This window comes from Solanum dulcamara, chromosome 11 (genome assembly GCF_947179165.1).
Source record: "Solanum dulcamara chromosome 11, daSolDulc1.2, whole genome shotgun sequence".
In the NCBI taxonomy this organism is placed as follows: domain Eukaryota; kingdom Viridiplantae; phylum Streptophyta; class Magnoliopsida; order Solanales; family Solanaceae; genus Solanum; species Solanum dulcamara.
Window position 1 is genome coordinate 56,025,403 of NC_077247.1, and position 10,653 is coordinate 56,036,055.

The following is a 10,653-nucleotide window of genomic DNA, read 5'->3' on the forward strand; positions in this document are numbered from 1 at the left end:
ATTAACTCTTACTCTGAAAGTACTATTTTTGACACACAACTCTTACTACTTATAGATCACTATTTGAAACCATTAAAGAGATGTGCCTCGATAAACAGATATTTCAGATACTCATATGATAGGAATTTATACCTGAAAGGGAAATTTAACCCTTAAATATCACGTCTTCATATTCATAAGTCTTTGACTTATTGATTATTCATGAAGAATCGTCCCCACATAAACGACAACAGAACTGTGGGTTATTCAACAAAAATTGACTCTTACTAACCTAGAAATAGACATCATCAAGGAGATATTCCTACTAAACATGGAAAGTTAATCCAAAAAAATAATTATCCATAAAAGTTGCATCTTCAGAAAGACAAAGCCGAAAGATATAAAGATAAGGAGTCACCAAGGTTGATTTGGTAATTCAAACCAAAAACATAGTAGCATCTCCTTAAGGACATATACCAAATGGCTTATAACCAAAAGTTATCCAAACACCCATTCGAGTTCATATCACATTTGGTTCACTTCACCTTGTAAACTTGCATATAACAGACTAAGAGCTTAAGTGGAGACACAACACATCGCGCCAGTGAAAAACTTATTACAAAGAAAATGGGAGAGAGAGGGATTGAAGGCTAATTAAAGAAACAGAATTCATCTCGTAACAGTATATCAATCAATCTCGGATGAATTACTACTTACCTTATTTCCTCCAAAACCCCCTTTTTGACCTAAGATATATGAACTGAAAGACTTAGGCCAACATCTGACTGAACTAACATTGCAAATTATTTGCATGAAATGGTAAAGAATTCCTATTTACATCCAATTTACCATAGTACATAGAATAGAACAGCTTTAAGCACAATTAACACTATGGTCAGAGGTACCATCAACCATGTAACGAACGAACGGTAATTGAGTTCACAGAGCATAGAGATAAAGAGGGGTAGCGAGATTTTAATACAAAAGCTGAAATGATCAATTCATACTAGAAGAACAATTGTCTACACTGACCGACCTCAACCTCCGTGGGGCAGTAAGGACACTTGAAAGGCCGTGTGTTGTTATTCTTTGACAGTTTTGTAATAGATTGCTTGCATAGCACATGCCCGCAAGACATCAGCATAGGCGGATTCTCCTCAGTTGCCTGATCCCGACTCACTGGACAGACAAAGATAGAGTGGAACTGAAATTCTCTGTCCAAGTCTACTGGCACAGGTAATTGTTTCATGGATTGCCATTCCTGCTTTTTCCCAGTCATCACATTCATCAGTTTCAGAAGGGTTGGCAACCCCTGGACGCCTGCCGCAATGGTCACACTCAACGGACTCTCATAGGATTGACCCATGAGATTACAGAACTGCCGAGCAAGCTCTTCAGCCAATTTATCCCAGTGGAAAGGTGATAGTAAATCTGAGTACGGTGAGGACTCCAGTTTCCCAGCCCATAATAGACAGGCCATGAGCTTCTGGATCTCTGCCAAATATTTGGTGGCAAAAGGTGGGAAGAAAGTTCTAGCATAATTTAAAGCTCCATCTCTACCTCTTTTTTGCAGAATTTCCACAAACTGCTGCCTGTGTAGCTTCATTTCAATATCAGATCCACTCAGCTTAAGTTTCTCACTATTCGTGGTGGCCCAACTCAGAGCTGGCTCTAGGTTCCTAGACCTCATGGCTTCAAGTATTTGATACATTTGCAGAAAAGGAGATTTCTGGCCTGCAGCTTCAGATTCTCTGGCCTCATTTACGAAACAATCACCAAGATCAAAGTGGCCTTCCCGGTAGAAATGGCTTGCAATTATCTGGTTAACAGTATGGATATCAGAACCAACATTCCTGTAAGCCTTTGATATATCAGGATTGAGTGACTTCTCAAGGAGCTTCGGGTACTTGCTTAGTGCAACATTTAGTTCTTTTTGTGTTCCTTCCAACTGACTGAGTGGAGCAACTTCCTTCAACTTGGCTTTAAGTTCACTAAGAATCACTTTGTGTTCACTCAAAGATGCAGTATCATTTGCTGATTGTATTCTCAACAGTGCTTGTTCTATTTCATGACCGATCTGCTCCATCACTTCTTGAGATTTTGATGATGCAACCTTTTGCTTCTTTGTGACACGATCAAATGCATCTTTAATGGTACTCAGCTCCATTTTCTAATTTCTCGAATTCCTGCTAGAATTTTTTCAGTGTAAAATTTGCAATCCCCTAGATGAAAAGGATACAACTTCATTATGCATGTACACATGAGCACAAATAGATAAGAAAAGGAAACAAAGAATCCATCAGTGCCTAACCACCAGACTTGACTCTGTGCTTGTGCCTGCAAATAATATTTTCACTCCTAAGAACTACCTAGCTTTAACTCATTGTGAAACACAAGATCCCACTTTGTGGGATTTCACTGGGTATGTTGTTGTTGTGAAACACAAGATCCTAATTAGCTACAGCTGAAAGAAAGTTTAAGATCCTTAAAGAACTAATTGGACATGGAATATTTTGCTTGATTCATTGTATACCTTTACCTGCTGCTAGTTTGTCTCAACAGTTGAGAAAACACACACACACACACACATCTCTCCCCTCACATAATATCTACCTTGCATCAATGCTTCAGTACTTCATAACCAAATATATCCTTTTCTTCATCCCATCTTAACCGAAGCAAATAGACCAAAAGATAAGAAGCTGTTTGACTTATACATGATGCATAAGGAAAAATTAACATAGTTGCTAGAGTTCGAATGTGAAGTTTTTAACAAAGAAAAGCACCACATTAAAGTTGTGAAATTTTGAAACCTAAGAAAAAATATGAGAAATGTTAAGACAAGGTTTTTGAGCCTAAATCAACCACAAAAGTCAATTTATGAGATGAAGATTGTCTAAGAAATCATATAAATGAGACAACTCATTCTCTCAACTAATGTGGGACTCTAATGCCCCTTGCACAGCCATGGTTGGACATCTGGAGTGTGGACAACATAAGAAGATAACAGCCCGTTCAAATGTTAAAATATCATGTGTATACATCTAGAATCGTGCATATCTAGAAATTAAAATTTGTTGTACTTAGATAAGAAAAATTTTATAGAATATTCTATAAGATTCCTTAAGATGCTCTATATTTACTTATAGAATATTTACTTACCTTAATAGCATAGAGATACTAATTACCTATATGTAGCCCAACATTCCTATATAAGTGGGCACCCTCTTGCACATTATTATTTAATCATGTCAATGAAGAGTCTTCTCTGACTTCATATGGTATCTCTATGATCTTGGTAAAGACTCAGATAGCTTCGCCGATGGGCGGTGTCGGCTTACATGTGACAGCCTCCTGTTGATGTTGGTTCCATTCATGTCTCCGGCTATCAATGTCACTACTCTATGGACGATCTTTCAAGCGTCACTCACCCACAATAACCACACACATAGCTCCTTTATGGCAATTGTTTCGGCACCACTACTCTCTAGGATCATTCAAACACCATTCATCTTTATGGTGACGGTTCTAGTGCCATTCCCTCTCTAGCGAGAGGCATGCGACTTTCTATGCAACCAGGATCCCACTCTAAACTTTGGAGCTTTTGTCATTGTTCTACCAATTCAAGTTGCACCCATAATATCCTAGATATTCGCAATACCAGTTTGCGCGCACCTAAACTAATTTCACGAGGTACGTGGTAGCTATACCTCTCACTAGTATAGGTATCGATAACTCTATTCACCAAGACTTGGATGGATGGAAAAAAATCACATAAAATTTTGAACATGACACTTTATGGTTCTCAACCCACTTCATTGACCACTAGGCCACAACTTGAGTACAACAACATACCCAGTGAAATCCCCTAAGTGGGGTCTAGGAGGGTAAGAGTGTACGCGGACCTCACCTCTACCTCGTGAGAGTAGAGAGGTTGTTTTCGAAGGATCCGTTGCTCGAGTACATTAAATCAAAGTAGGTATGAAAAGAAAAATCGTCAGTGAAGAAAATATAACAACTAATAAAGAAACAATAATAACCAAAAAATATTAGTGCAATGATCGAAACACAATAAGCAACAGATGATGATTGAAAAAAGCAAGACACAACAAGAATAAGGCCAATACTACGACAGACACCAAGTCTAAGCACATTGAAGGCCACACCTTGAGTGCCTAACTTAAATATAATCATTTTGCTAAACAATGGCAATCCAGGATAACTGCAAGGAAGGTTCTTGACAGCACTACCATACGTAAATCACTAGGGACATAAAGACAAAGCGAGTGGAAGTTCATTTTGAATATGTTCGAACATTGCTTCTCGGTGGCAAATACAAGCCACAAAGAATGCCAATGAAAGGTTACAAAAACCAATATATTGGACAGGTCATTTTTAAAGAGGTCTAGATAGGCTTCTAGAATTAAAAAAAAATTGAAAAGAAAGGTCCGGCGAGATGGCTCAAAACTAGAGATCAATAGGAATTGGTACTCATGTTGTTTTAGTAAGGAGCTTTTTCTCTTCAAACATGTGCTTATTCTACTTTATGGACTTTCAAAACTACCATAAGAAAAGCTTTTTGCAATTATTGCATTTTGATGTCAATGGCCAAGCAATTCATCTGCTACCACGAAGGACTGGTCTAGATTGTATTGTTGTATCTCAACATTCAACCTGCCATCGTAAATTACACTCGACTCCCCATTGATATAATTATATATACTACTTTCACTATCCTATGTCTTTTGAAACCCTTTCCCACAATCAAAAAACTTGTACTCCAAGCCAACGAAATCCTTACTGCTTGAAAAACAAAAACTTTAAAATAAAGTTTTCCTCTAAGTAGGTGTGACAAACGCCTGGCAAAGCTCTCTTATACCAGGATTTAGAAAAAATATGCTAGGTGTTATCTTGCATTTACTACCTAAGTCTTATTGGTCAGAGTTACTTGAACCTCTAATGAAGAGAGGTAAAAAGTATTAGTGGACTATTCAAGGTGCATGAAAGTGACCTTAACAATATAATTATAAGAAAAATAAGAATAAGGTCGCCCTAAATGCTTCAAGTTGACCTTGAGAGTTTTACCAAATCATCCATTGTTCCGTCAACTTACTGCATACTCCTCCGTTTGAATTTATTTGACTTAGTTTATCTGGGCACAGAGTTTAAGAAGGTAAACAAAAATTTTGAATTTTGTGGTTGTCAACTAAAAATATGTATAATGTACCAAAATGCCCTTTAAGTTTGTAATCATAAACATCCCACATGGAATTTTTAAATTAAAGGATTGCCAAATTAGGAAAGTGACATTCTTTTTAAAACGAATTAATAAGGAAAGTAAGACAAACAAATGAAACAGAAGGAGTATTTGCAAAAAATTAGGCAATATCAAAAATAGTGAAGTATGAGATCCATAGTTGAGAGTATTCAGAAGAGAAGAAGAACATGTAGAGTTCGAAATGCAGCCCTATTCACTTGTGTGGTACTTTGGAGCAAAAGAAATATGAGCACTTTTGAACAGGTGGAATATGACTTTGTACACACTTGCGTGTGTTATTTGCTTTGATTAAATTTGCTTATTCTTAATTGTTCTACGTATAAAGTTCATTCACGGGCTGTTTGGAGGTTAAGTGGAATTATTATCCCTAGCTCAAGCATACTTTTTTATTATAATTTTGAACAGACGAAAGCAAAAAAGGAAACACAAAACTTAGGTTTCATAATCAAATCAGATAGCACATCCATTGTTATACCCAATAGTCAGAAGAATTTAGCAATCATTTTTGTTTTCCTTTTCTAACTGAGAAACCCCTAAGGGCTTGTGTGCGCACCGTTAAGAATACAAGATGAGTAAAACAATTCAACATTATCAATTAATCTGCAAAAATTAAATTAATTGGTAGAAGCGATAAGAAGTGACATCGCAAGATTGGTTCAGATACTGCATTTAGATCACACTAATCAAATGCAGCAATCTTAAGATTGGTAGTACTATCCTTCTTAGTAAATATTTTTTCCTTAATGACTTGCACATAAGCCATTTCATGGAAGGGACACTATGGATGCAGATTTCAATGTATGTACGCTTGACGCTTCGGTACCTCACGATTTCTGACATGAAATACATGAAAGATTTATTTTATGTTTGAACGAGGAATTCAAGAAAAATACATGTCCAAAATCCATTTCATGGAAGGGAAACTGTAGATGCAGATTTCAACAAGATTGGAATATCTATGCTTGTTATTTCATACCTAAGCATTTCTGATTTGATATACATGAAAGGTTTCTTTTATGCTTGGAAGGAGGAATTCAAGAAAAGTACATGTTAAGAAGTAAATCAAGTCTAAACTTCAGCGGATTAGTTGTAGCCCAAGGACAAAAAAAAAGGTATATGACTCCTTTGTTATCCTACCATTCTTTTTAGGCCCATATTATCCCAAAACGAATTAGTTTATCTTTTAAGTCACTTGGATATTCTCTCTTTTTTTTATAATCAAGAAATTCCCGAGGAACGCATGGTTCAAGACCCGTCCACCCCTCTACCCTTTTCAACATAAACTCCAGGCTTTTCTAATAAGTTTACAACAGGGTTCGAACATATGATGTGCGCCTAATCCACGCATCACATATTACGTTCTTCCCACTAGACTAAAGCACTAGGGGCATCAACTTAGATGTTCTCTAAGACTAGATGAACTCTAGATCACACATGTATTCCTACACAAACATACAATCTGTAACTAGAATTAAAAGAACTTCTGGTTGAACTATATATATTCTTAAGTTTTGTCACACTCTGAGAAACAGGTGCAATTGGGCACCCACTAACCTAAAATCGAACAACCATCCAAGAGTTGAGCTCAGACGATCTTAATTCACAACAAATACACTCCCAATCCAATCTAATGTAGACACGATCATCAGAAATTGTTCCAATTAACAGAGCTAAAATAATTACTAAGAAATTTCATTCATCACAATTTGCTTCCAACGAAAATGACATTTGCAGGCGTCTCATCCTCAAATTCTCAACAAATAAGCACGGAGCTAGGAATGAAGAGGGTAAAATATCTGCATGCTACTAATTATAAAATATACATGTTTTTTGCTCGGGACTGAGCCGTGGATCTGAAAAATAACTGCTATATCTTCAGAATAAATAACCAATTTATTACTATAATAGGCATCAATCAACAAGCAATTATTGCATAAGCACTCACCCGATAGACGGATCTTCAACTCCGAAGATGATCCAAACAGTCTAACGTCTAGAAAATTGCAACAATCCTTACGAAGCTGGATTAAGATTTCGAGTCAAACACTAAAACGCATAAACAGAGACAACAACGAGCATGATTTCGAGAGAGATAGATCGACGGGTGACGAAGTGAGGAGGAGGATGAAGCGGATGATAAAAGGGTGATTTGCAGGTGACGATTGTGGTAGAGACGAGAAGATGGGTAGGGTTTCCTCCGTGGCTGCTATGTTTTATTTGGTTTAGAATGAAATGTAGTGATTGGTGGGTGAAAAAAGAAAATGCTGCGGAAGTTGTTTTGGGTGTGAAGAATCGAACCCACGACTTGCTTTAAAGGGGTATTATCCTTTGCGAGGTTATGAATTATGATGAATTTAAAATTGAGAAAATGGACAAATATATCCATCGAACTTTGCAATTTAGAGAAGTATGCATCTCGTTAAATAAAAATTGCACATATACCGTTATTGTCTAATAAATAGTGCATGTTTAATCTTTTCGTTGACATATTTATATTTATTTAATTGAAAAATATTATAATACTGATTTTTTTTATTTCAAATATGTCATGTGGCCTTAAAAAATTGTCTCACCCTTTTTTTACACCTCTAGATCCGACCTAAATAATGAAAAAAAAAATCTTGTCTACTCAGTCATAAAATGGATTTGGATCAGGTCTGAATAAAAGAAGGATTGAAACTTTTCTAATTGGGTAGAGTTTGACGGGTAAAAAAATGAACGAGGTAATTATTTTAAGTCATATGACATTTTAAAAATGTTTTTAAAAAATTTAAGAATATTTTTAATTCAGTCTGATTTCTGTTATTATCTATTACTTTCTGTATTTTGATTATTCTATTTTATCTGTGTCGCTTTCGTTATTTGTTTTTCCATATCGCTTTGAATTTCCTAGCCTTATCTGACCTCTTTCTATGCTTTTATTGAGCCAAGTTTTTTTCGAAAACAGCCGTCCTACCTTGGTAGGAGTAAGATCTGCGTACACTTTACCATCCCCAAACCCCATATTGTGGGATTTCACTGGATTGTTGTTGTTGTTGTAGTCTGTAGCAAAAAGGGTAATGTATGTCATTTGTAAGACGACGAGGGTATATATGCACTAGGGTGTATATGGACCGGGTTGGTTCAATTTTTTTACAAACCAAACCAAACCATTTGTGTCGGGTTATTAAATCTATAAATCAAACCAAACCAATAAAAGTCGGATTTTTCGATATCAATTTTTCTCCGATTTTTGGGGTTTCTCAAGTTTTTCATAATATCTAATAAAAAGCACAGAACAATGCTTCTTAAAAAGAGTTCTAGTACAAAATATCAACATATAAGATGGAGTCAGAACACTGTTTGAAGTTTTAACTTTAAAATATAACTTTATAAGATGAGTTTTTTTGTATATTATTTAGATGGGCTTCTCAAGTCCAAATCTAAATGTAAGAAAGAAAACAAAAATTATGAAAAATTTTAAAAATATATTTATAAATTATATTTTGATAAATATTTTTATGTATAACATAATTTAAAAGTGTATATCTATAATCGGATCGGTTTGGGTTGGATTTGACTTTTTTTAGTTAAAACCAAATCAACCCTATAATGATCGGGTTTTTTTTTCAAACACCAAACCAAGTCATATCAAACCACTAGTCGGGTTTTTTCCGGTTTAATTCGGTTTATCGGTTTGGTGCGGTTTATCAATTTGTCATGTACAGCCCTAATATGCACCATTTATTAGACGGCAATGGTATATATAGACCCACTTTTTAGCAGAAAATATGTATCTGTTTTAAATCGCAAAGTTGAGGAGTATATTTGCCCGTTTGTCCTTTAAAAAAGTTTTGGTACCAAGGTTATGATTTATTTTCTGATTTTTAGGGTCTAGTTATTGATTTGAATCATTTGATCATCTAATTTATAATATATATATATATATATAATATTGATCATATTAAAAAATTAATTGATCGGACGATATATATTCATAATTTCTCTTCTTTTTCATCAAAATAAACATTACAATTATTCATTTAGATAGTTGCATCCTTCCACTAACATAAATATTATATAATTTTATTCACCATAAAATAAATACTAAAATATTTTACTTTATTTTTGCCTTCCCTTTAATTTGTATTCGTTAACATTTCTTTTCCTCTAACTTTATTAATCACTAAGTTGTATTATTAGGTGCACTAAGATTTTGCTTTCTTGTTGGCATAACTAGAAAATCATATAAATACGATTTTATATTAAATTATATGTGCTTCAATTGGATGATGATAGCATATGCATGAAGTAGTGGTAGATTTGCATAACTCCTTATATGTATCGAATTTACGCTTAATTTTTTGAATGAGATGAATTTACTTTTTATTATAGGGAAAAAGATTAAAATGTCTTTAAACTATTTGAAATGAACAAAAATGTCTTTCGTTTATAATTTGGTCCAAAAATGCTTTTGTCGTCAATATTTTGGTCCAGAAATGCCCTTATTATTATTTAATGGTTCAAAAATATCCTTTTTCAAATAAATATATTATATATTTTCTTTTTGAATAATTTTTTTCCTAATAATATTTGTTTTATTAGCAAACGTTTATTCTAATTCAATTAGAAAAAAACAATTTATTTTATTATAATTATTTTTTTATCGTTATTTGAATAAAAATCAATGATGGATTTATTATGATCTTATATATATATGACATATATTCTCCGTTAAAACTTAGAGTACATGAAATTACTCCTTTTTAATTGATAAAATGAGATTACGAAGAATAAAATAATTTTCTACATTTTTATTATTTAAAGTGGTTTAAAAAAGAAAGAAAACAAGAACAAAGTTCCTTAAAAGTAATACTTTTATAAATAATAAGATTTGTTTTTTTAAAAAAATATATTTATCCGAAAAAGGACATATTTGACCCATTTTATAACAATAGGGACATTTTTGATCCATTAAATAACAATAAGGGTGTTTCTAGACCAAAGTATTGAAGACAAAGACATTTTTGAACCAAACTATAAATGGAGAACATTGTCCATTTCAAATAGTTTCAGGACATTTTTGACCCTTTTCCCTTTATTATATTTGTGTATTAAGAAATATTATATTATCACAAGAGATTAGAGCCCGTTTGGATGGATTTTAAAAAAGTAACTTTTATGTATGAAGTGCTTTTAGAACTTTTAAGTGCTGAAAATTATTTTTATAAATAAGCAGTTGAGTGTTTGGATAAAACTGTTTATGTTGAAAATAAGTTGTTGATGTGTTTGGCAAATGTGAATTTTAGGGCTAAAGAGGGTACTTTAGGAATTAAAATAAAATATAAGGGATATAAAAGTAATTTTCATGGTCAAGAAAAATGGCTTTAGCCCTCAAAAAAAAAGTTATGATTTCC

General features: G+C 33.9%; 1 protein-coding gene across 2 annotated transcripts; it reads right to left on the reverse strand.

The window, feature by feature from the left end:
• Positions 1–560: 560 nt before the first annotated feature.
• Positions 561–7,547, reverse strand: LOC129872864 (protein RMD5 homolog). 2 transcript variants are annotated; one of them, XM_055947806.1, is made up of 2 exons: positions 7,203–7,547; positions 561–2,165 (listed from the first exon to the last, which is right to left on the reverse strand). In XM_055947806.1, exon 2 carries the CDS (start codon positions 2,144–2,146, stop codon positions 986–988), a length of 1,161 nt encoding a protein of 386 aa, XP_055803781.1. In that variant the 5' UTR covers positions 2,147–2,165; positions 7,203–7,547; the 3' UTR covers positions 561–985. The 2 variants fall into 2 exon arrangements, with proteins under 2 accessions (XP_055803781.1, XP_055803780.1); XM_055947805.1 differs by having other exon boundaries at positions 561–2,201.
• Positions 7,548–10,653: the final 3,106 nt, after the last annotated feature.